This window comes from Malania oleifera, chromosome 11, assembly GCF_029873635.1.
Source record: "Malania oleifera isolate guangnan ecotype guangnan chromosome 11, ASM2987363v1, whole genome shotgun sequence".
Classification (NCBI taxonomy): Eukaryota; Viridiplantae; Streptophyta; class Magnoliopsida; order Santalales; family Ximeniaceae; genus Malania; species Malania oleifera.
In genome coordinates, this window is record NC_080427.1 from 41,291,998 (window position 1) to 41,317,628 (window position 25,631).

Below are 25,631 nucleotides of genomic sequence, written 5' to 3' on the forward strand. Positions count from 1 at the left end.
CCACAAACAAACAATGTCCAAACAATGCCTTGCGGTGGTGGCGGTGATGTTCTCGTTCCTCATCCCCTACGGCCTACATGGAGGCATGTAGAAAGCAGCTTTTGGGAAGCAATTGCTCTGTAGAAAGCAGCTTTTGGGAAAGCAATTTTTGGGAGCTGCAATCTGATACAATGCAGCCAAACAAATCCTTAGTTTTTGAAATAAGCAGCTCTTGGTCACGTGCAATATGCAGGTGTAGGAAGGGTGCGTTTTGGGCTTTTAAGGGTGCGTTTGGATGCGGCAGAGTGGGAGATTACAACCAAAGGCATTGCATCATATTGTCCAAAGGCAGAAAAGGTCAATTGTCTTACCACTTAATCCTGCCCTAACCTTTCCCACTAATACCGAGTGCGATGGTTTTGTCGGGTCGATAATCAAATCACCACTTTAATTTTACTAAGCATTATGAAAATATCGTCACATCCTTTTCAATTATATTTGAATCAAGAATTTTGTTGAAGGGAAGAAAGAGAACAGAAATTAAAACGAAAGGGTATTTGTGTTTTTGTTATATTTTCTTTCGAGCTATATCAGATAGTATAAACATGATAATTATTCTAGTACGATAAAAAATTTTAAACAACATTTCTTAATTATGTATAGACTTAGTTTTTTTTTGTTCGTTGATTTGTAATATATTTTTGCTTTTTCTTATGCTTCTCAATAATTGAAGACAAAGAACGGCAAACTTTCGGTCTAAAAAAGTGGAAAATGAACATTTCAGGGCCTTTCGGTTTTTGAATAGAAAGCTAGAAAATGAACTTTCTGAATACTTAATCATATTTTACTTTCCAAATGAACCTCTTACCTTTTCAAAATCTCCTTTAATGTAATACTTTTACAAACCCTTGCTATCTTTCACAACTCTCCTTTTGGATCATACAAATATATTATTAGCTCTTTAGAAATTAAATCTTTCCCTTGAATTACTTTTGACATCAACCATGCTTGGGTATGTATATTTTTGTACCATTAAAGATCAAGTGAGGTTATAATTTTTAGAGTAATAATTTCAACACGTTAACTTGAATTCCTGCAAACTCGAACGAAACCCATTACATTTTTGTGTTGCATTTGTTTGGGGCCTCGGACTTTAGACATTTCAAACATCTAATTTGAATTTGTATGATTTTGAATACAATATAATACAAAATTAGATTAAATATTTTATTAATTTCATACCCATTTAAACCCATTAAACTTTAAGTTACGTTCCCATGGCCAGTAAGAATATTTATACAAGTAAGTTGTAATACATTCAATAGGATGATGAACTCCTAAATTAATACATTGACCATAACTTAGACACTAACATTATTGAAAGGAATAGCTTTTTGTTATATATTCTTAATTATTTTATTCAACATGTAATAAGAAAGAAATAGACGTTCCTGTAATAAAATTTGAGAATAGTTATTCCTAACATATTCTTTATTATGAACTCATAAAATGTTTCATATTAGTATATTACTATTCGTTTTAATTTCAGTGGGCAAGGTCAAATTTTTTTGAAAATTTGAAGTATGTGCAGATAAAAAATTTCAATGTTCAGAAAAAAGTTAAGAATTAGAAAGTATATTGTACAAAACCACGGAGCAGATGAACTTAAGAAATGGGATTGCAGCTCAATAAGGATTCAGGCAAAGCTACACACATGTAAAAATGCAACAGAAACTCAAGAACAAGACAGAGTACTCACCATCAATTTTACCCCAAACCAGATTGTGGATAAACTGGTTTAGCCATCATGGGGTCTTGCTTTTGGCAGTTCTCTCCCACTTTGTTGGAGTATCATTTACAGCCTACCATATCAAAAAGACACAGTATAATAATTACATAAGTGGCTAGAAACCTTCATTTGAATGCCAGAAAAAAAAAAAAATCACTAACCCTAATTTACTACAGATTTTACAGCCTGCCACCATTTTTTATGGGTAAATTTTATGATAGAGATATTAGCATTAGTCTTAAATGGACCACTGAATGGGGACTAGGAAATTTTATTTGTGAGTTTGTTTCTTATTGAAAAAATAGAGTGGAAGATAAGTGTTTATAGACATTATTAGGTTCAAGACCGAATAAGTTTAAACTTTTGAGTCAAGTTGATGCTCATCCATTTCAATTCAGTTGAACCACCTTTTGGTTTTGGAGCAAAAGGTTTCAACTTTCAAGATCACTTAACTCTATTGTGTCCTGATAAAATGATAATGAAAAAATGAATATAGCCAAAATAGTGCATAAGTGCTTAAATAAAAGAATCAAAACCAGGCTTATTTCAAATGCGAGATTTATTATAGAATTGTGAAGTAAAAATTATTATTTCAAAAGCATTCCGTGTTGTTAACATGTTATCATAGAACTGTTTCTTCTGAGTGCATGTGCGTGCATCTAGAGCGCTTATGCAAACAGCGCAGGCAAAATGAGCGCCGCCCAGGCGGCCATCAAGCCGACGGTCGCCTTGGTGGTGGCCATCAAGCAGAGCACCTCCATCCGAGAACTCAAGACAATCCAAGCCCACATAGTACGAGCTGGTCTCGCCCACGACACCTTCTTAACCGGCAAGTTGATGGAGTCGGCCGCCCTCACCCAGAAGGGACACATTGCCTACGCCCATGGCATCTTCTCCCAGACGCACCATCCTAACGTCTTGATGTGGAACACCCTCATCAGAGGCTACTCTCTGAGCGACTCCCCCATCAAGGCCGTCTCCCTTTACAGAGACATGCACCTCGGCGGCATTTCACCGAACAGCTTCAGCTTCCGCTTCGTTCTCAAAGCTTGTTGCAAGTTGCTGAGGCTTTGCGAAGGGGAACAGCTCTACGCGCAAATCCTGAAACTGGGCTTTGAGTCTGAACCTGATGTGGTCAATGTGTTGCTGAAACTGCTCGCGGTTTGCGGTCGAATTGAAGATGCTAGCAAGATGTTCGACGAAATGCCTCAGAGAAATAAAGGTTCGTGGAGTGCGATAGTGTCTGGATACGCGCAGAATGATTGCTCGTCGGAGGCTTTGTCGTTGTTCAGGCAAATGCTAGAGGAGGGAGTGGAGGTTGATGGGTTCACGTTGGCAAGTGTGGTTGGGGTTTGTGGTGATATCAGTGCTCTAGATTTGGGCAAATGGCTGCATTCTTACATTGATAGAGAGGGGATTGAGCTTGACGTCGTTTTGGGTACTTCTCTAGTTGTTATGTACTCAAAATGTGGGAGTTTGGATGATGCGCTTAAGGTTTTTGAGGGAATGAGGGAGAGAGATGTGACGGCATGGTCTGCTATGATTGGAGGCTATGCTATTCATGGATATGGTAAGAAAGCTTTGCAAGTGTTTGATGCCATGAAGAGAGCCAAGGTAAAACCCAATTGTGTCACTTTTACTAGTGTATTGTGTGCGTGTAGTCATGCAGGGTTGATTGAGGAGGGCTCTCGATATTTCGATGCCATGGCATTGGAGTATGGGATCTCTCCCCAGATGGAGCATTATGGGTGCATGGTTGATCTATATTGTCGTGCAGGGCTCGTGTCCAGAGCGCATGAGTTTGTGCAAAAAATGCCCATTGAGCCTAATGCAGCTCTATGGCGAACGCTGCTTACTGCATGCAAGACTTATGGATACAAAGAGCTAGGTGAGCAGATTAGTGAGGAGATCCTCGAGCTAGAGCCACATAGTGGTCGGAACTACGTGCTTGTGTCCAATGTGTATGCTTCTCTAGGTAGGTGGTCAAGTGTGAGCAAGGTTAGGAGGCTAATGAAAGACAAGAAAGCAAAGAAAGAGCATGGTTGTAGCTCAATAGAGGTGGATTTTGTTGTGCATCAATTCGTTATGGGAGACGAAACACATCCCGAAATAAAAGAGATTTATGACATGCTTGATGGAATGGCAAAGAAGTTGAAGAAGGAAGGGTACGTAGCAACAACCATTGATGTTTTGCATGATATAGATGAAGAGGAAAAGGAGCAGGCACTGAGTCTGCACAGTGAGAGACTGGCTCTTGCTTATGGGTTGCTTCGCTTGCCCGAGGACTCACCCATTCGAGTAGTGAAAAACCTCCGCGTATGTATAGATTGTCATTCAGTCATAAAACTGATCTCTGCAGCTTACAAGAGAGAAATCACTGTAAGAGATCGAGTTCGGTTTCATCATTTTAGAGAAGGGAAATGTTCATGCAATGACTATTGGTGATCATACATTTACTGATTGACTTATGTGTAAGTTTTATGTATACTGCAAGTAAGCAATTCTTTTTTTATTGGTTATCTTCCTTCAAAATATGGAAAGTTGTTTCCCTGTATGCACATATTACTCTATTAGTGCTGGGATTAACAGTAACAATAGATTTGGACATGTATGAGTTAACCCTATCATAGCATCAGCACATATAGCATCTGTTGCAGCATAAATATACTACCTTAGTAGTTTATTTCAAGTTTTATCTCATGAATGTGTGCTTAGTTCATGAAAATTAAGTAACCAAATTGAACTTCTCAGTGCATGAGAAATATTTCAATATTAATGACATCATTAAGTCAGAAATTGCAAAGTGACATCCATGTGTGTTCCCAGGGCTGGCTCCACATTTAGGCAAGTGAGATGCTTGCCATTTTTGGGGCCCCCAAATTTCTTTTTTAATATAATAATGTTAATATTATTTATAGAATTCTGTTTGGTGAAATTAATTTTAAATAAAAATAAAATATTAAGGGCTCCTAATTAAATCATTCGCCTAGGGCCCCATATTGTGAAGAGCCGCTCCTATGTGTTCCAGTACACCACATGTAAATTTCATCCAGTAACTGGCAGAATTAAATTCAATTTGCACTTGCATAAGAAAACTGAACTCATCAAGTGAAAGATCATGAGCTCAGCCCATACTCCAAAGACCAGTATAACAAGCACTAGAACAGAGAACAATTGAACCATTCAATAGTTTCTAGATAATAATGTGATTAATGTCTTTAGGGACGTGGGTAAGCTGTTGCTGCCGTTGTTGAATAAACACATTACTATAACATGGCTGTTGCTATTAGGGTTGAACATGTCAAAGGGGAGGAGGCCACAAATGGGACATTTTTACCTGCAGCTTTCTGGACATAGAGCTTATGTGGGCCCCGCACCCAAAACCAAAAGCAGCAAATGCAGAATGCCTCATAAACCAAATAAAGGTTTAATTTGATGCTCCTTACTGAAATATCAAATGGCTGCATGGTGATCATGGTTTGCCCTGATAATTTGATGTAGGACAAGTATTAATATCATGGAGAGGGAATTGAGAGAGGAAAAAGAAGAAGAAGCAGGAGGAGGAGGAAGACAGAACCAGAACTAGAGTTGGGGAAGGGAGAAGAAGAAGGAAGAAGGAAGAAGGAAGAATGCAGGAAGCTGCGCAAGAGAGAGAGAGACAGAGAGGGAAACTGCAGTAGTCTGAATTCAAAGCTAACTGTACATCAACTCACATGTCCAGCACTTAAGTCACTACTACAACTAACAAAGTTACAAATATGACCCAACTAAACACATAATTACAAAAGACTAAAGGAAGTCATTAAAAAAAAATACTAAGAGGTCCTCCGTACACACAGTTTCCTGAACCTTCTTAAACCCACGCCTAAAATATGTGTGCCAAATGGGTGGCCTAGGAGATGTAGAAGGTCCGCCATCATCGTGGTCAAGTGATTCCTCCTCGTATTGTGTAACATCAGTTCTGTAGTCATATCTGCCTCTTGAAGTTCTTGACCTTTTAAAGTGTTGTTCTATGCTAGTGTGTGTTGCCTAATTCGGCATTGTTGCTATGTTGTTCATTACTTCATTCTGAGCATCGATTTGCACCAATTGTAGTGTATTCGGGTGGTTCTGATGGTATTTATGCGGAGTTTTGGCTGATACTACTACTTTACAGGCCACAATGAAAATTGGGGATTGTTTCCTTCATTTTGCAGTGAAACTCTTGCTGACAAATAAATAAAAGAAAAATAAAATAAGCTCACCTTCCCCCAGGTTGAACAAAATAACTAGCCCATACCAAAGTTTTTCCATGCCTCAACTAGGCCCATATTTGGAGATGCTTTGTCGTGCGTAAACATCCTATACTTCTGTATGCCTAGACTATGCCAACACAATCCTTCATTCAAATTTTGTTGTTCAGCACAGTTGAATTAACTAATCACGATGCCCTAAATTTTCAAATTGCTTATGGAATGTATTTGGAAGGTATGTTCTGTTGCAGGGCAAAAATTAAATCAACAGCATTTGGTTGTGCTTTGGTTGAACTACCATAGTATACATAATGATTTAAATTTTGCATGCTAGCCTAAATGTGTGCATCCTGTCTGTATTCAATGCCCAGACTTAATATCTGTTCTGAAATATTGAAGCAAACATCATTTCATTTGCTACCTCCAGACTATTATTTGGTTTATATTGATCCACCTGAAGCGCATACATGTTTTCTAGGTTCTATTAAAATGGGGGCTTTATAAAAAGCAAGTGATGGAGATCTTTCTATTGCCATCTTTTGAGGAAGTAGTTTCCTTTTTGTTTGAACTTCATGATGTGCGCAGATGGCTTTGTTCCAGAGAGTAAGCTTTCAAGAGAGCGTGAAAATGATGAACTTACGCTTAAGAAAATTTAAATTGTGTGTGTTTGTGTGTAAATTCTGAGTGTTGGTCATGAATTTTATATATGAAAAATGGACTTGTTTTGGTTCTGAATTTTGTGGTTATTGACTGAGATTTATATAATGCAAGCCATTTTAAGAACATTCAAAAACTTGATGATTTAATGATGTTATCTCATACAATTCATTATTTGAATGATTGGATAAATAAAAATAGACCTTTCACAAGGGGAAGGTTCAGCTCAACACCCTGAAATCTTGAAGCTTGAACTATGAAATAGAGTTAAGATTCTAAGTATAAAACTCTAAGTTGTTTGTTTCTTATTTTCTGTCCTTTTTATTGTGTTGGTAGCTTCCTTGCACTTTTGCACATAATTATTTTTCATCCTTATTTAATTTGAAGATTTTAAAATCATCTCACCTTGTGTGGGACATGTGTTTCTCATTATAGTTCTTCTCTCCAGGTTTCGCCGAATGGTGTTGTTATCGTGGGCAATGATGATGCTTAGTGTCACGGACTGGCAATTTGAACCCAATTAACGGGCCGTGCGGCACTCGTCAAGGCTCTCCCTCGACAGAGTCAGCCAAAAACTACACATTCAATCCGGCTGTCATGAACACTCGAGAGGTTTTCGAAAGCCATCATAGGTATGAAATATTAGTTCAAACAATAATGAATTCATGAAGACAAGCGACCTTCATACTCAATGACATGTGGAACTAGTTATTATATTAAATCAACAAGACAACCACATAAGTCATCATTTGAATAATTCAACATCCAGTATAAAAATCTTTGGCAAGGGCAAGTGAAGACATCTCTCCTCCCCATTTAACCGAGGTCACACTATCAACCCCTAACATTCTCCCCCACTCACTCTATCAACAACCTCGTAGATGTATTTGTAAGAAGACTTCACCCTCTTGTTGTTGGTGACCTTCGTCATTGACTACATGTCTACTAGGTTATGCTCTACAAATTTAGTATCTACTCTATATGACTCATCCACGGTATAAGAGAAATACAACCACTAACTTGTAAATAACTGAAAAGAGATACAACTCAACCCACTGTGTGAAGTAAACTACTACAACTGATTGGTAAAGAACTGAAAAAGGTATCTGACTCATCCACTGTGCAAGGTAACAACGACAATTGACTGGTAAAGGACTAAAAAGGATACGACTCCTTGATTGTGTGAGATAACTTTTACAACTGGCAATTAAGGATCTAAAAAAGGATACGACTCATCAACTATGTGAGGTAACTATGACAACTGACAGGTAAAGGATCGAAAAGGCATATGACTCATCCATTCCAGTTGGTTGTCTTTTGGGTTTTGAAATCTACCGAATCTCACATCATACCATTGTTCAAGTCATCAGAGGCTTCCAAATCTCTATATTAGCTTGGTCAGAGTGTGCAACGTTCACCCTGCCTACTTTCCTAAGTACTTGGCGTGAACTATAATCCTTCCTTGCCATACGAACAAAAGCATGCATCAATCACCTTGCCAACCCTTTAGCATATGGTGTGACACCCTACCTACTTTCCTGGGCGCTTGGCGTGAACCATGACTTTTTCTCTACCATGTTGACTTACTAGAGCGTGCAACGTTCACCCGACCAACCCATTTAGCCCTTGGCACGACACCTTGCCTACTTTTCTAGGTGCTTGGCAAGAACCATTACCATCTCTCTGTTGTCCTACTGGAAGTCCTCTGCTCACTTACCCATCAAATTGTCATGGATTCTTTTCCCATCCTCTATACGTGCAACATAAGTAGTGATCTTAATTCACTCCCGCAGGGAGGCCTCATGCTCTATTGGCACAATCCCTTGGGTTTGTGAATTGCATCCAACCTCGATGTCTTTCAGCCTATTCAAGGCTTCCGACAGCTCAGAACTCTCTGACGGACCTCAAGCTCTATTGGTTTGTTTCCCCTAGGGAGGCCTCAAGTTCTATTGGTCTGCTTCCCATAGGGAGGCCTCATGCTCTATTGGCACTACCCCTTGGGATTATGTATGTCATCGCGCCCTCAATGAGTTTCCGACTGTCCAATCCTCCTTCGAATACTGCAAGCCCCGTTTGTCTTTCTCCTTCATGAGATAGGAGATGGCATCATGCCCTCTATGTATTTTAACCTATTCTCGAGGCTTCAACTACTACATACTAGGGATTCTTATACTTGGAGTGACTTACTCAAGTTCCACAATTCAATTTTCAAAATCAATTTTCTCTTTGGCGGCCTCAACTCAATTGGCACGCCTTTCTTTTGAGTCGTCCCTTGCCTTACATGCTTCCACATTGTTCTGCTTTATAAAATGTTTATATTCTCATTTTGCAACTCATAGTGCTCACGCCCACTGGGCTCACGCAAACCATGCTCTGATACCAATTGTCACGGACTGGCAATTTGAACCCAATTAACGGGCTGTGCAGCACTCGTCAAGGCTCCCCCTTGACAGAGTCAACCAAAAACTACACATTCAATACGGCTGCCATGAACACTTGAGAGGTTTTCGAAAGCCATCATACGTATGAAATATCAGTTCCAACAATAATGAATTCATGAAGACAAACGACTTTCATACTCAATGACATGCGGAACTAGTTGTTATATTTAATCAACAAGACAACCACACTAGCCATCATCCGAATAATTCAACATCCAGTATAAAATTCCTTGGCGAGGGCAAGTGAAGACATCTCTCCTCCTCGTTTAACCAAGGTCACACTGTCATCCCCTAACACTTAGCTTATATACAAAAGTTTCAGACACTATTTAAGGAGACAATCTATACATAGATACTGCTGTCAGTTGTTGGAGTTCTAATCTACTCTTAAGGGCCACTGTCTTGTGCATTTATTTTTTGAGTACATATCTGCACACCTCTCTCCTTAATCAGTTATACAAATGTTAAATGGAGATCGATCAAGATGCAAAGAAATGAAAAGTTACAGTAAGCAATTCATGGATTTTGCAGTGACTTTTATTGATCCAGCTGTCACAGTTCCTTTCTATAAATAAAGGAGAAAATTAAAAGTAAAAAATAAGATCATAAAAGTATGTGGCTATAGCTTCATTAAAGTCTAAACCATGGTTTTAAATAAAGGCCACGACTGTTACGTAATGGTTTTTTGGGTTACCAATACCGTTACACACCGCAAAATCGGTGGGAAGAAAAATCACGGCTGTAGGGCTGTTACGGATTGCGACCGTTAACATAAAGGCCGCTACGGCCGTTATGTAACCGCTACAGGACTGTTACAACAAAAAGTTTATTTTATTTTTTACTTTTTCTTCTCACTTTTTCCCTCTCATTCATAAATCATTCTCAATATACCATACAACGAGAGGGGGAAAAGATTATAATGAAAAATGACAATGATACAAAATTTACTATTTCTTTAAATACTCACAAGAGATGCATTAAGTAACAATATAAAAAATACTAACTTAGGAAAATATTTTATTTTGACAATATTAGTAATGTCATATTTATGTTCTATATTTTTCAACTTCAACCTTCTTTCTTTTCTAGCTATTTTATATTTGTGTTATTCGTATGTCTTATGTGTCTAATAGATTAATGGAGTGTATAATGTATTTTATTTTATTAATTAATTTAGCATACATAAGAATTTATCACAGATAAGAACAATGACAAGTATAAATACGTACACGCATAATTTTTCTATCGATGGTGGTTTAAAACAAATGTAAACTTGTTGCTCTTTTAAAAAAACTTAGTTACTTGAACTAAATGATCCAAAATACAGTAAAATTCTTTCTATGAAGTGCTAAAAGCTTAAAACATGAAAGTACGCTAATATGCACAAGGTTGTGGGTACTTCAAAAAAATTCACAGCCATTACACTCACTTCCCGTTATGTAACATCCGCTACTCCCGCTTCTCGTTACACCTGCTATTGTTACATTACACTACCTGCTACCGCGATTTAAAACCATGGTCCAAACTGCTAAATGAAGTAGTTTGATCCAATCTCTCTTAGACATTAAGAAGAACGTCTGGAACAAATGATCCAAACGAGACATACATTCGGCAAAGAGTGTTTTGTGCTTCTAATGGCCATTTTTGTGACTGGAAATATGGAGCAAAATTGAAGATTGCTGCATTGAAAAATTCAACATACAAGCATCAATTAAAGATAATCAATCACATACTAAAACATGCTGGAATTTAATTATTACATGTTTAACAACAAATTAATCCCTTGCAAGGAATTGTTTTCATATATGGAAAAATGCTGTTTTATGATAAAACTTACCTGGAAAAGTTTTGTTTTATGATAAAATTTCTCTTATCTTTTTTCTTATGTGATTTGTTAATTTTTTTAGTCCTATCCAACCACTACTCCACTATAAGTCTAACATAGTTTTATCCCTCCCCTCTTCTGGAGAAAGAAAAAGAGGGAGGGGAAAAATCCAGCACCCACTTGCACATGTCATTATAGCCCCTGGTTTTCTTCACTTCAATCCTGCCAAATGCCAATTTGCAAATCCTGACCTCTGATAGTGCACCTTTCCAGCTGCTTGTTGGACTCTTTAGGGCATTGTAGAAGCAATGTGTCACAGTTTCACATCGAATGTGTGTTAGGGAGATTTTGAGCTTATTATATACATGGTTTGAGTTCTAACTATGTGAGGCACCTTTTTTAGAACAAACCCGTGAGGCCAGTTGGTCAAAGCAGACAATACCTCACTGGAATTGAACTCAAGACCATTACACAATGCTTTTGCGTTCTTGATGCCATTAAACATTTCAATTATTTATTCCTATTCAGTTTCTGGTTAGCATGTGTTTATGATTGTATTTTGCGGGATACATCCACGTTTTTCTGTTCTCACTTCTGAATAAGTATTTCTGTGTATTATGACTATCTTTTAAAGTATATTTGTTTACTTTATTCCAACTATGGGGAAATGAAAAAAAACTTGTTGATTATTCTTTTTAGTGCATTTGAACAATATATATGTTTTTAAATTCCAATGATGGGAAGAACAAAACATAACTGTTATTCTTCTTGTTCTGTTGAAAACCTCATTAAAATGTCTATGAAGAGGAAATAATATTGGAGATGAATCTATATATATTGAGTGAATAGTAGTAAAATCTGAAGAAGAGGTAGCAGGCTCAAGTCTCCTGTACAAGTTGGATATGGAAATTTTTTGAAAATACCCATTTTCTTCATTTAATTTAGAACCTGAGTCTTTTGCATTGATTTTTTTTTTTTGTTTTTTTTTTCCATTTAGCAATGGATTTTAGATTTTTGGTTTTGATTCATTTATTTAAGCACTTATGCACCATTTTCGGCTATTGATTTTTTCATTTTATCTTTCATTTCATTTTATCATAACACAATGGACTTAAGTGATCTTGAAAGTTGAAACCCTAGAATTTGCTCCAAAACCAAAAGACATCCAACTGAATGGAGATGCTGATTCACAGGCCAACAGCAGGTGTAACTGAATATCATGTTTGGTAAATGGTGCCTTTGAAGAAGTAGAAAGTGAAGAATCCTGAGGGAGGACACCTTGAGAAGGTATATCAGCAGGCAGCAGTGGAGGGATCTGATTCATCTGAAGAAGTTGAGAAGAAACAATACTTGTGAATCTAGATCTAAAGAGTTGCAGGTCTGCCATAGAAATATTCCATTATTCTTTTCTTTTCCTTGAGGTAACAAATTGTTAGGATTTGGGGAGTCCTTATGAACCATCTTGATACACATGGATGAGCACCAACTTGACCCAAAAGTTTAAGCTATTGAGTTGTGGACCCCAACCATATATATAAGCACTCATGTTCCACTCAATCTTTTTAATAGGAGACAAAGTCACAAATAGAATTCTCATCACATAAAAATTTAAGCCTATTGAGTCTTGGGCCAACCATATATATAAGCACTCATCTTCCACTCTATCTTTTTAATAGGAGACAAACTCACAAATGGAATTCTCGTCACAGATGCGCTAAGTTAACATAATATTTTACTTTTGAAAACTAAACATTTGTCTTGATTGATGGACTTACTGCATACAACACATCAAATAAAATTTCATGCTTATTGAACTTCAATTTACAACATTATATGCGCACAATTTTACATTTTGTTTCCATGCCATCCAATATGCAACCGTCCCCTGTGACCGACAGAATGCTCTCCTAGCATCTCTACCAGCCCTGAGGCCCTAAAGGGCGGGAATTTTCATTAAAAGCGTTGTGGTTAGCAAAACATTAATCCCTAATCCCCATTCAGTGGTCAATTTAAGACTAATGCTAAAGTTCACTCTCATAAAACTTACCCATCAACAATGGTAGCAGGTTGTAAAATCTGTAGTAAATTAGGGTTAGGGATTCCCTCAAAATCTCATTTCTTGGATTTTTTTTTTTTTGCATTCAAATGAAGGTTTCTAGCAACTTATGTAATTATTATACTGTCTCTTTTTGATATGGTAGGTTGTAAATGATACTCCAACAAAGTGGGAGAGAACTGCCAAAAGCAAAACCCCAGGATGGCTAAACCAGTTTATCTACAATCTGGTTTGGGGAAAATTGATGGTGAGTGCTCTGTTTGTTCTTGAGTTTCTGTTGCATTTTTACATTTGTGTAGCTTTGCCTGAATCCTTATTGAGCTGCAATCCCATTTCTTAAGTTCATCTGCTCCGTGGTTTTGCAAAATATACTTTCTTATTCTTAACTTTTTTCTGAACATTGAAATTTTTTATCTGCACATATTTTTTAGTGTATAACAATTTACTTCAAATTTTCAAAAAGCTTTGACCTTGCCTGCTGAAATTTATATATTTGAGACAAGATCTTTTTTTTTTTTTTTAAGGTTACATTAGATTTGCAAAATATCTATTCTCAGGATTAGATTAGTTTTAGTAGATTATTCACAATTAGTTATATAAAAAATTAAAACAAATAACAATGTAAAACATTTTATGAGTACATAATAAGGAATAATTATTTTCAAATTTTATTAGAGTTGTCTATTTTTTTTATCACATGTTGAATGAAATGATTAGAAATATAAAAAGAAAAATTATTCCTTTGATTCTTAAAATTTAAAATATATTGCATCTTATTCCAATGAATAGCTATTGCTTCAAGCCAAATGAGCCGTTAGTAGCTTTTCTTTTTCTTCGTATTTCTATGGGGATGTATTCCAGTTTATTTTTTAAGAAAAAAAGTTATCCTCTAATGGTCCATTTGAAACTTGAAAAATATTTGGAAAAAAAAAAATAAAAAATAAGAAGGATTTCATTTTTTTATATTTGGTTTTCAAAGAAAGCGAGAAAAAAAATGAAAAATATATGAAGTCAATGAACAGAATTTCAATTTTACACATTCGTAAGCATAATCTTTGATTTAAACTGACACTAAATCTTGAAATTTAACTATACACATTTGATACTTCAAATTATATTTGTGAATGTTATTTACCTTAAATCTTATGAATTTATTCGTATTATTTTTAGTTATAGCTCTACTTATGCATTAATTTTAAGGTGCATTTGTTTCGTGGACGTAATGGCTGGTGTCGTTTATTATTATTTAGTCTAATTTTGTCACCTTTAACATGCAAAAAAAATAGACACATCTTCAAGATTATTGAATAAATTTAAAATATCATTTTAGATATTTGTGCACCATTGAATCAAACAATTTACCTAGTAAATAACATGTTTGTTCATGTAGCCTTAAGTATTTATATTTTACAAACTAACATTTTAAATATTATAAAAAAAAATCATTTGATAAATAAAATACTTTTTTTAAAAAAAAATTTGTGTCATAGAATATTTATGTGTTGCGAATCTTGCGATGATAAAGAAAGTTGTGGTGCGATCTAGAAGTCCAAAATGCCATTAAGACAAAGAAATTGGTATAAAATATGGTAAAATTATAGAAATAGAGAAAATCTTGAAAAATATGTAAGAAAAAATGCAAAAAAAGACTATCGGTGAAGTTAAACATAGAGTTTATGATACTTTATATACTAAACTAGATACAAAGAAAGGAGAAAAATACATTTATAGACTTGCTAGAATTAGAGAAAGAAAATGTAAAAATTTAGGTAATGCAAAATGTACAGAGGACGAAAATGATAATGTCTTAATTAAAGAAAAAAGACATAAAGAAGAAGTGGTGGAGATACTTTGATAAGTTTTTTAATGAAAACCAAAATGAAATATTGAACTTGGAAGTGACATCTGAAGATAAGATTAAAAATAGGAGATTTATTCGTAAAATTAGAGTTAAGATGGCATTAAAAGAGATGAAAAGTGAGAAATCTATAGGATTAGATAATATACCAATTAAATTTTGAAAATGTTTAGGGGATAAAGGAATTATTTGGTTAACGAATTTATTCTATAATATTATAAAAATTAAGAAAATGGTAGAAGAATGGAAGAAAAGTACGCTAGTATCTTTGTATAAAAACAAAGGCAATATTCAAAACTATCATAAAATTAAGATTATGAATCATACGATAAAATCATAGGAAAGGGTAGTTGAACATATAATAAGATTAAAAGCTAAGATTTCAGAAAATCAATTTGATTTTATGCCTGGGTGATCAATAATAGAAGTTATTTATCTTTTAACAAGTTTAATGAAAAAGTTTAGGTAAAAGGACTTACATATGGTTTTTATTGTCTTAGAGAAAGCTTATGATAGAGTATTTTGGGAAGTATTTTAGTGGATATTAGAAAAGAAGGGAGTCTGCAGTAAATATACGGAGGTCAATAAGGATATGTATAATAGAGTAGTGACTAACATTACAAACTTACGACTGTAGGAGGAGATTTTAGAGAATTTCCAATCACAATAGGTGTACATCAAGGTAGGGGTGAGCATAATTCAGGGAAATCCGAATTAACCGACCAATTTCGATCGGTTCGGTTTGGTTAAAAAACAAGGTCGATCGGTTCTGTTATGGTTTTACCAAAGTTCGGTTAAGAGGAATGTTAATTTGGTTAATCGAATTAACTGATTTAATAATTAATTAAAATTTAAATATAAATTAGTATATGTTAAATTAGTATATGTTAATTCGGGATAGACTAATGTCGTTATCAAAATGAATATTAGGTAGATGAACACAGGCCAGTCGAATTTATTTCTCACATATTTCAGCCAATAGTTAATCCCAGGATAAAACAAACACTGGTCTCCATCCTTCGCCATTGAACCATCATCACCTTCAACAGATTATCATCCCCACTGCACTGAATTACCATCCAGCCACAATCTTCCCCTTTCATTTGAATTGTCCTCACCACACCAGCCATGCCTGCATCTTCCATAGCCACCACGTTAGAAGCTCCAACTATCTCTCTTGTTGGGTGTCCCTCCTTGTGGGGCCCTTGGTTTGAAAGCTGCACTACTCTTTAATGTTTGTTGGATTCCTGTAAAAGCCAAAAAGTGGAGCTGTTCTTGAGCATCCAGCCCAAGCCTCACGCGTAGTTATTACAGCCTCTTCATCTTCCTTTTTTCGCCGGCCTAAGTTTTTTTTTGGTGCAGCACAACAGTGTGGCCTCTATTCTGTTTTCTACTCACACACGATACATTACTAGCTCCCAACGCCTGCAGCCAGCACCTGCAGCACGCCCACACACCAGCGCCGGTATTCTTTGTGTGACTTCGGCAGCATATTATTAACAGCATATTGAGATATTTTGGTTGTGCTATTTTGGTTGATTCTTTTGGGAGTTTTGTTCAGAATATTTGGTGAGAGATTTCCATCTTACTAGATTTGTTTATACACTTTTGTATATTTGTAAGACTTATATCTTTTGTATCCACTTTGTACAATATATTTGATGATAGTAGATTTGGACTGCCATGCCCCGTGAACGTACCTCAATATTTGAGGGAATCACGTTAAATTTCTTGTGTCTTATTTTTTATTTATTATTTGCATTACCCCATTGATTTACTTGTAGGAATTTATTCTTATATATTATATTTTTCCCAACATCTCTGTCTCTCTCTCTTTAGTCTCGGCTTTCCTTTAAAAATAGTCAAAAGGAAAATTTTTTGACACACTACAAAACTCGCGACAAGCTAGTGTATTTTCTCTGAAATAAAATAATATGGAGAGGCTCAATCCTTATAGTGCAAACAGTTTAGTTGGCAGAAGATTATGCATATGATAACAATTTGTTTTGGATTGAACCATTTTTATTATCTTATAGGTTGGAGTGAATCAAATGAAGTTTAATAGTTACTTCCGACACACATGAGATGAAGTTTCCGCCCCTTTCGTGAAATTTACATACTAAGACAATATTAATGCATTGGATAATTTGAATGCATGTAAATTAATTAATTATATTTTGTTTTTAATAATTAATTTCAAATTATTTTGGTTAAATTTGGTTAACTGAATTACTTGAAAAGGTAATTCAGTCGGGTTTGGTTTGATGAGGTCCCTTTGTTCGGCCGATTCGGTTAACAATACTCATTAACCGAACTGACCATTTGTTCACCCATACATCAAGGTTCTACTTTGAGTCTTTATATTTTTATTTTAGTAATTGATGAAATTACTAGAAATATTCAAAATGACATCTCGTGGTGTATGTTGTTTGCAGATGATGTCATATTGATTGATGATACTAGAAGCGGGGTGGAGTCCAAGCTAGAACTTTGGAGAGCTACATTAGAGTCTAAAGGGTTTAAAATAAGTAAGAATAAGACAAAATATAGAGAAGATTAAACTCGATAATTAAGAGATAAATAGCACTGAAGGATTTAGATATCTTGGATCTATTATGCAAGGTAAAGGGGAAATTGATGTAGTACATAGAATTAAGATAGGTTAGGTAAAGTGGAGGGGTGTGTCAGGTGTGTTGTGTAATTGTATTATATCCTTAAAATGAAAATGAAGGTTTTATAAGACGGCTATAAGGTCATATATACTTTATGGTTTAGAATGATGGGCGACTAAGAAACAACATGTATGAAAAATTAAAGTTGCTGAGATGCGTTTGTTAAGATGAATGAGTGGTTTAACATTAAAGGTAAAGTAAGAAATGAATATATACATAATAATTTAGTTATAGCACCTAAATTATTATCAATGGAAGCTATATTTGCCTTAGTCATCTTATGTGTTCATTTATAGATACAAAACTTATCCAAATTGCTTCACTTTTTTTTTTGGCTATTCTCAACTCAATTACTTTGTCACAATAATAAGGTTGTATTTGGCCTCCCAATCTTTTGGATAGGCTCTTTTTTTAGTTGTTTGTTTTTTGGTTTGAGGCATGTGATGACGTGGTTTTGGAACTTTTAAAAATTGATTTGTATTTTCTTTTTCTCGATTTATGCGGATCGATTTTTGTCAATTTGAATAATCTTTTTTTTTTTTTTTTTTTTCACTTTTCCCCCTATAAGGTATGATAAGGTAATGCTATACTTTTTTCCAACCATCATTTTGTTCCCCTTTTTAAAATGCATTCTACAAAAGTATAAATAATCTAATTACTTAGGTTAAACTATCTAACCATATTTCAGTCGAGTTTCATCGAATGTGAATATGGGGTACATTCCCACATGTATTTCCAAAAAAAAGTAATTATTTTTATTCAATGTTTTTAAACTTGTGATTGCATATTTAAACCAAACAATCCCACAATGACTCTTTTAAAATGTTAAAGGTCCATTGAACCTATACTAAACAACCAGAAATAATTCAAATCACATCTCATTTTCATTTCTCCTCTCCGAATATCAAAAGATTTAAATCACATACATAAAAGTGAGTTTAAAATTTTCTTTAAGAGAGGGGGGAATGTATAATTTTAGTGATTTATTTTCGAGGCGTGGAAACAGCCTCTTGTAAAAATATAGGGTAAGGTTGCGTATTATAGATCCATTGTGATCAACTCCTTTCCTGGATCTCATATACATAGGAGTTTTGTGCACCAGACTGCTCTTTTGAAAGGGAGCTTGAGTGCAACGATAAGGTTGTTGTCGTGTGATCTGGAGGTCACAAGTTCGAAGCGCGGTAAGATAAGACTACGTATTATAGACCCATTGTAGTCCACCCTTTTCTCGAATCTCGTATATACAGGAGCTTTGTGCACTGGAGTGTTTTTTTTTATTTCCATTTTCTTGGCAAAAAGGTAACAAGGGATGACCCACATAGTAACCCTCCCCAAGTATGACCATTAGGGCTCTAAATTATCATAAAAATCCAATTTAAGCCATAACTACTCAGTCAGAAGATCGTTCTTCCTGAATATGACCATAAGGGATCCGATTTAAGGCGTAATTACTCAGCCAGATGGCCAAATCCATCGTCGAAGCCCACGAGACGGGCATGTGATTTTAGTGAGTGGGCAAGAATATTGTTGAAAATGGATAGGAAAGAAAGGCAATAAACAAGGAGAAGAAAGTGGGTGTTGTGATTTGTGTGTGGGGATGGAGACAAGGGGAGTCTAGTCAAAATCTCCCATGTGCACAAACCATGAAAAAGGAGGAAAGGAGCCCAAAGTGTGACATCAAAATTGATACACATCCATCAATCCAAATTGCAAAAGCAAATTCGCGGTCGGTCATGTTCAAAGTTGTTTGTTCCTTTTCCTACCAAAGAAAATTTGACACACCTGCAAGCAATTGACATCAAGCCCCCCAAGGGCTTCTTATAATGTGAAATATATATTTTTTTTTTAATTATATTTTCAAATAATTAAAGAACATCATCTTATTCTTATAATTTTAGAATTTATAAATGAAAATAAAATTATTTTCCACGGCCAAATAATTAAGATGATCCACCTCTTCTCAGAAAATCAAATCATAGATGATCCTCTACCATGAAACAAATAATTACAACTCCGTTTACTTTATTTTTACTATAAATAAACAAAGAAAATAAATTTAGGATTTACAATATTTAAGCCTCTTGTGGCGCAAAAAAGGATACATGTAGTGGAACAAACTGAGGTTCCCAGCTGTAAAATTGACCTGTAAAATCTTCCTTTCCTCATCTCCGACCCTGTTTGGAATTTCCTCCTTCCCAAACATACGAACAAAAATATATTTAGTACTTTACCTCTCTCTCTCTCTCTCTCTCTCTCTCTCCAAAGATACCCACTTGGGTCTTTTAGGTTTTATCTCTAAATATTTTTACAGAACACTTATGGGATCTTCCCCAAGTTGTTTCTGTTTGTTTTTATAATCCCAAAAAGAAAAAGAAAAGATCTTTAGCCCAACCAACTGTCATTTCATTTCAACCCTTCATCACTAGACAGTAGGTTTACCTATGGTCTCTTCGGCTGCTGCTTAAGTTTGATCAGGAGCTCGGCATAGAGGAGCTCATTCCATGCGTCGGGGACGCCTGGGAGGCACCAATGGCTGCAGTCTTGGAAACTCAGAGGGGATCGCCGTTCCTCTTCTGATAGGTTTTGCTTTCGGTATATCGATGGATGACCATCTTTCCGGTAATCAGTCATTCTGGTGATGTTCAAGTAAGTGACATGGGTTTTCATCCCCTTCAAAACCGATTCGAGGGCTCTCATCTTCGGGGGGTACTCGGTTAGGTATGTCTCGTTCCTGATTGGTTGTGTTTCGCTGTCACATTGCCCGCCAGAGTTCCATTGCCCGCCACTGTATGTAGGAAGATTGAATTAAGAACCAATTACCGAATTACTAATCCCATTTCAAAGCTTCAATGGAGACGATGAATCTCAGTCCATATGCATTGAAGAGGAAACATATATGCAAGACTCATGTGGTGCAGTGCTTCTTCTTAACAAAAAACTTTAGGGCCATTTGGATCAAGAATTTTGGTTGGGAAAAGGAATGAAAAGAAAAATAAGAAAAAAAGCTCATTTTCCTCCATTTTCTTTCTATACCAAACACATTTAAAAATGAAAATTTGTTTTAAGGTTTAAAAATAAGAAAATTTAAAAGTTAATGATGTGAAAAATCAAATTTTTATTCACTGATTTTGTATTTTTTTTTATTTTCATTCTCACTTTTCTTAACCAAACATGAATAAATAAATTTCTCTGCATTTTCCTTTCGTTATGCCCAGTTTCGAACAAGGTTTTTGTTTGACAAAAGGAAAGGAAAATAGAAGGAAATATATTTTTCACAGTATTTTCTCTCTACATCAAATAATACTAAAAATAGAAATATACTCTAAAACAAATACGAATTAATAAAAATTAAATGTTAGTTATGCGTAAAATCAAATTTTTATTCATTGTTTTGCTATATATTTTATTTTCCTTCTCACTTTCATGACAATCAAACAAGAAAAAATAAATTCCTTTACACTTTCTTTTCCTTTCCCTCCTCATATTTTCCAAGTTCCAAATAGATCCTTGGTGTTTTCCGAGTTCCACACATGGAGCCTTATGGCATGTTTGGCTTACAAAAAGGAATGGAATTAAAATTTGAATACGAGACATGGTGAAATCAAGTAAAAAATTTGATTCCATTCCTTCCAATTCCATTGAATTTCTACGTACCAAACATGTAATTTTTCCAAGCTTGAAACAGGGCCTTAATGGTGATGAACTGAAAGGGAAAGAAAAGGGTTTTTAGGCTCCAGTTACCTGAAATGTGAAGCTGAATAACCCCGGAAGAAAACTAAACTCTTCGCTGGGTTAACATTGGCATCAATCCATCTCCCCCATGTTGTTAGAGCTCTTCGAAACGCCTCAACAACATTCAACTCATCATAAACATGGCTACCTTCTTGGTAATAATCCTTCCTGCAACATTTCATCTGCACTTCAGTTTCTAGTAATGGGTTGACACTAACAACTTCAATTCAATTCGTGGGATTAAAATCATAGTGGTTTTGAGAAAAAGGAATGATGCATACCCTCTTGAGGTTTTTTCATGAGTCCACCAGTGCCCAGTGTTGAAGATCATGATGTCTGCACCTTTGTACTTATCCGAAGTCTCCCCGACCATATCGAGCCGAAGCGTTTCCTTCTTCAATCCATTTTTGTCGGGCACTTCCCATTCTTGAACCAAGAAAGGAGTTGCAAAGAACTCCACAGTGCAGTTATAATCCTAAAGAAATATTAAATCAGCTAAATGTAGCAAACTAACATGAAAACCAGTAAATGCAATTCAGAAGAACAAACAAAGAAATTAAAACCCTGATTGGAAAATGAAAACCAGCAAATGCAATTCAGAAGAACAGATGAAGAACTTAAAACCCTACTTGGAAAACGAAAGAATAAGAAGCTTCGTTCCGGAAATATTGACTCCCTGAGGCTTCAAAAACTTTGCTTTTGTCTTTTGCAGAATTTCTGAGAATGCAAACCAGAGACTCCCACATGTTCCGATTGAGAGAATCGCCGACAAAAACCAGTCTCCTTCCTCTTAACATTTCCAGCATATGACTTCCATTCAACCTGAACACAACAATTCTTTAGAAATCTAGGGGAAATTTATAAAATTTGATGAAGTCAAAATTTCATGATTAAATTAATGGATCAGTTTTGACTGCAATGGGCAAACAGGTATGTAATGATAATCACAAGGGGAAAAAAAAGGTCGTGGATTATTAAATACTAAATTTGGTAAAATCTACACCCAGAAACTCAAATTGATGGATCAATTTAAAATAGCATAAGCTCCAAACTAGTTCACTGAAATTCAACATAGATGACCATGAGCTCATTAAAACCATACTCAGCAGAACAGAGACCCATACTAAAATCAGTGGATCCAGTTTAAATATTCACTGCAAATCAATCTCGGTAAAACAGATCTCACAGAACTAACACGATAGATCGACTTCATTCAAAGTGTATTGGGTGTTTTAAAGAACCCAAAGTTCAAAATTTTTTTTAAAAAAATCTAACCTTGGGAGATTGCAGCCTCTGGGTTTCCATTTGAGTTTCTGATGATCTTTATCAGGCCTGCCATTGAGAAAACAATTGAACTGTTCGTCGATCAGAGAACAAGACCCAGGCTTGTAAAGTGGGTAAGAATCATCTCTCACCCATTCCCCATCAAAAAAATCACAGTTCATCAAAGACTCCAACAATTTGTTCTTCCCCTGTTCCGCCGACACACCCAAACCCGAACTAGACCCAGACCCAGACCCATTGCCCTGTTTCTTCAACGCCGTGAAATTCGAAGCCGCACCCTTCTCCGCCTTCCCAGAATACGAATTCACCGGCGAATTTGGCGGCTTAGTCGCCTGCGCCGGGGTATTCGGGGCCGCCACCGTACGCTGATTACTGTTCTTCGGAACTGTTTTCGGAGCCAAAACTGTACTTTGATTAGTTTTCTTCGGAACTGTTTTCAGGGCCGCAACAACACTCTGATTAGTCTTCTTTGGGATTTTTCTCGGGGCCGCAACAGTACTCTGATTAATCTTATTCGGAACTCCTTTATGGGGCGAAATCGGAGTCCGATTGGGCTTCAAAGCTCCGGCATTGGTCTGAGTTTTCGCGCCGGATTGTTGTTCTTTCGTTTTCTGGCCAGATCTGGGCGCATCTGTACGACCAGGAGAAGCAGTAAAGTTGAGAGCTTTCTGGGAAGAAGCTGCGTTTGAACGCGCGGGAGAAGAGCGGAAGTAACTGTTGCCCTGCGGCGGTGAATTGGGGAAGAAATAAGAGAAGATTGAAGAGAAGTGAGATCCGTTAGAGCGAGCAGGAATAACAGTGGCAGAGAAGACGTTGGAGAACCGGGGGGAAGCAGAGGAGGTCGAAGAAGGGTTGAAGACGATGAAGCCGGTGAAGAGGACGAAAACGAACATGAACACATAAGCGAAGGCCATGGTTCTTCGAGTTCTGAACAGGAAAGAGAAAGCCTTCAGGTCTGAAAGCAAAGTTCCCGGTGGATGCTTCGTCGCCTCCGCCATGGAGGGTCCCCTCCTTCCTCCTCCCTCACCGGAAACTGCCGCAGTTTTTTAGAGAGAGAGAGAGAGAGAGAGAGAGAGAGAGATCGAAAAGTACAGAACAGAGCAGAGAGAAAAAACGAGAGAGAGAGAGAGAGAGACCTCGAGTGGATGAAGTAGACCGTATGTCAAATGGGACGGAGGACACCGGTTTTAAATTTTTTTAAAATTAAAAATAGCAGTAGTGTGGTCGTGGAATGTCTAAAATGACCCTGGGCATAAACGATAATAGCAAGTGACTGCCACTGTACCGCCACGTGTGTGGCTACCTGATGGCCGCGGTAACTGTTTATTGGGTTGATCAAATCATCTAATGATCAAATCATGCTTTGATATTAACAAAATATTTTTATTTTAATTACCTTCATTTTTAAATGCGTTTAAAATATATTTTAAACTATTTCAAATTAATTTAAATTTTATCACTATAATTATATTAAAAATGTGATAATTTAACAAGTATTATACGAGCTAAAATATTTTTTTATAAATTGCAATGACCAAACGGATTTTAATTTTTAATTCCTAGAATTCATGGAATAACTATTTATTAAATTATTTATTTATATAATAGCTATTAAGTTATTAAAATTTAAATACTTTTATTAAATTACCTGCATTCCTAAATTTATAATTAAATAAATGTTATCATTAAATCAGTCACTACGAATACATTAATAAAAAATTAAAAAAAATTAAAGGGTATATTTTTATTAAAATTATCTTAATATCACCTCTAACAATTTTTTAAAAGTCAAATAATTATAATAAACAAAATAATATCATCATAACTTCCATCACCTACCTGCTTTTTCTTTTTGGTACACGTCCGTATTTCCTTTATTTATTTCTTCTTTATTCATAATCTCATTTATTGGGTTGATATTGACTTGTCAAGAGAAGTATAAAAAATTATAATAAAAAAGCCTAATAATGCATTTGGTGGTGCAAGGAGTAAAATATTTTGAACATATAAAAATAGAGTACGTTCAATTTTTTTTTGTGATTATCGAATGGGTTTTAATTTTTATCGTATTATGATCGGGTATCTTGTAATTATACAAAATATTTTTTATGGGACAAATCGTATTGACCCAATAGATCAAAGTAGACAATATCTCATTGAAGTTGAACTGATACAATTGTGCAAAATCTTTCTTATCCTACTAGTTTCAGTTAGCAATCTAATATCAATTTTTGAATTAGTGTTAATATTATTATATCAAGTTTTTAAATATGTTTTATTGTTATTTTTATTTATTATTTTTATGTGCATAATTAGAGCTTACAAAGTGGATCGAGCCAAATACTTCGTGGCGTATCAAACAAATTATCGGGTAATTGTATTATGATTTGTATTTGATTCAATTAAGTCACGAATTTATGTCGGTTCAAATCAGATGATTTATGGTGGATTTTGAGCAACTCGTCATTCCTATCTCTAATATAATTTTTTAAATTTGAAATTATAATTTAATAATTGTTAAATGTTTAATAATCAATTGTAAAATTATAATTTTTAAAATTTTTTAGATCATGAATTTAGGGATTTTTGTTCTGATCATGAAAAAATTAAATATTTGAGCTTAAATTTGAATATGAGCATGCAGCAAACCCAACAAATCAAAGTAGATAATATCTTATCGGAGTTTAGCTAACACTTACACAAAACTTCCCTTGCCCCTGACCTCAATCAACAATCAAATGTCATATTTTGAGTTAAGTTGAATATTATTATATGAAAATATTTTCAATATTTTTAAATTTATTTTATTATTTTCTTTACTTTTTATTTATTATTTGTGTGTACATAACTAGAGGTGTGCAATTAATCGGTTTGACCAATTCGGTCAATTAAACGAATTAATTGAATTTTTTCGGTTAACCCCGCCCCATAACCGAACCAGTAGAATTGAGCTCTTTAACCGAACTGTACCTGACTGAACCAAATTTTTGGATAATTCTATTAATTGAATTTAGCCGAATAAAATTTTAAAAAAATTATAGAAAAAAAAAATTAATGTTTAATTTGTATGTCGAAATGGGAATGACCGAATGGGAAGGAAATCTGA

At 35.4% G+C, this 25,631-nt stretch overlaps 2 protein-coding genes across 2 annotated transcripts; one reads left to right on the forward strand and one right to left on the reverse strand.

Moving 5' to 3' along the window:
• Window positions 1-2,385: 2,385 nt before the first annotated feature.
• Window positions 2,386-16,564, forward strand: LOC131168643 (pentatricopeptide repeat-containing protein At5g66520-like). Its single transcript, XM_058128240.1, has 3 exons — window positions 2,386-4,239; window positions 7,106-7,289; window positions 13,125-16,564. Exon 1 carries the CDS (start codon window positions 2,459-2,461, stop codon window positions 4,211-4,213), a length of 1,755 nt encoding a protein of 584 aa, XP_057984223.1. The 5' UTR covers window positions 2,386-2,458; the 3' UTR covers window positions 4,214-4,239; window positions 7,106-7,289; window positions 13,125-16,564.
• Window positions 16,565-19,466: 2,902 nt separating this feature from the next.
• On the reverse strand, window positions 19,467-23,708 carry LOC131168049 (protein trichome birefringence-like). The gene is made up of 5 exons (XM_058127221.1): window positions 22,517-23,708; window positions 21,871-22,063; window positions 21,523-21,716; window positions 21,251-21,409; window positions 19,467-20,294 (listed from the first exon to the last, which is right to left on the reverse strand). Exons 1-5 carry the CDS (start codon window positions 23,521-23,523, stop codon window positions 19,949-19,951), a joined length of 1,899 nt encoding a protein of 632 aa, XP_057983204.1. The 5' UTR covers window positions 23,524-23,708; the 3' UTR covers window positions 19,467-19,948.
• Between the last annotated feature and the right edge of the window lie 1,923 nt (window positions 23,709-25,631).

Excerpts from the sequence above, each read along its gene's own strand:
- LOC131168049 (XM_058127221.1), bottom strand. The coding sequence starts at position 23,523 with ATGGCGGAGGCGACGAAGCATCCACCGGGAACTTTGCTTTCAGACCTG. Across the intron at positions 21,717-21,870 it reads CTTATTCTTTCGTTTTCCAA|GATTATAACTGCACTGTGGA; the intron begins GTAGGGTTTTAA and ends ATATTTCTTTAG. Across the intron at positions 20,295-21,250 it reads TATTCAGCTTCACATTTCAG|TGGCGGGCAATGGAACTCTG; the intron begins GTAACTGGAGCC and ends TCCTACATACAG.
- LOC131168643 (XM_058128240.1), top strand. The coding sequence starts at position 2,459 with ATGAGCGCCGCCCAGGCGGCCATCAAGCCGACGGTCGCCTTGGTGGTG.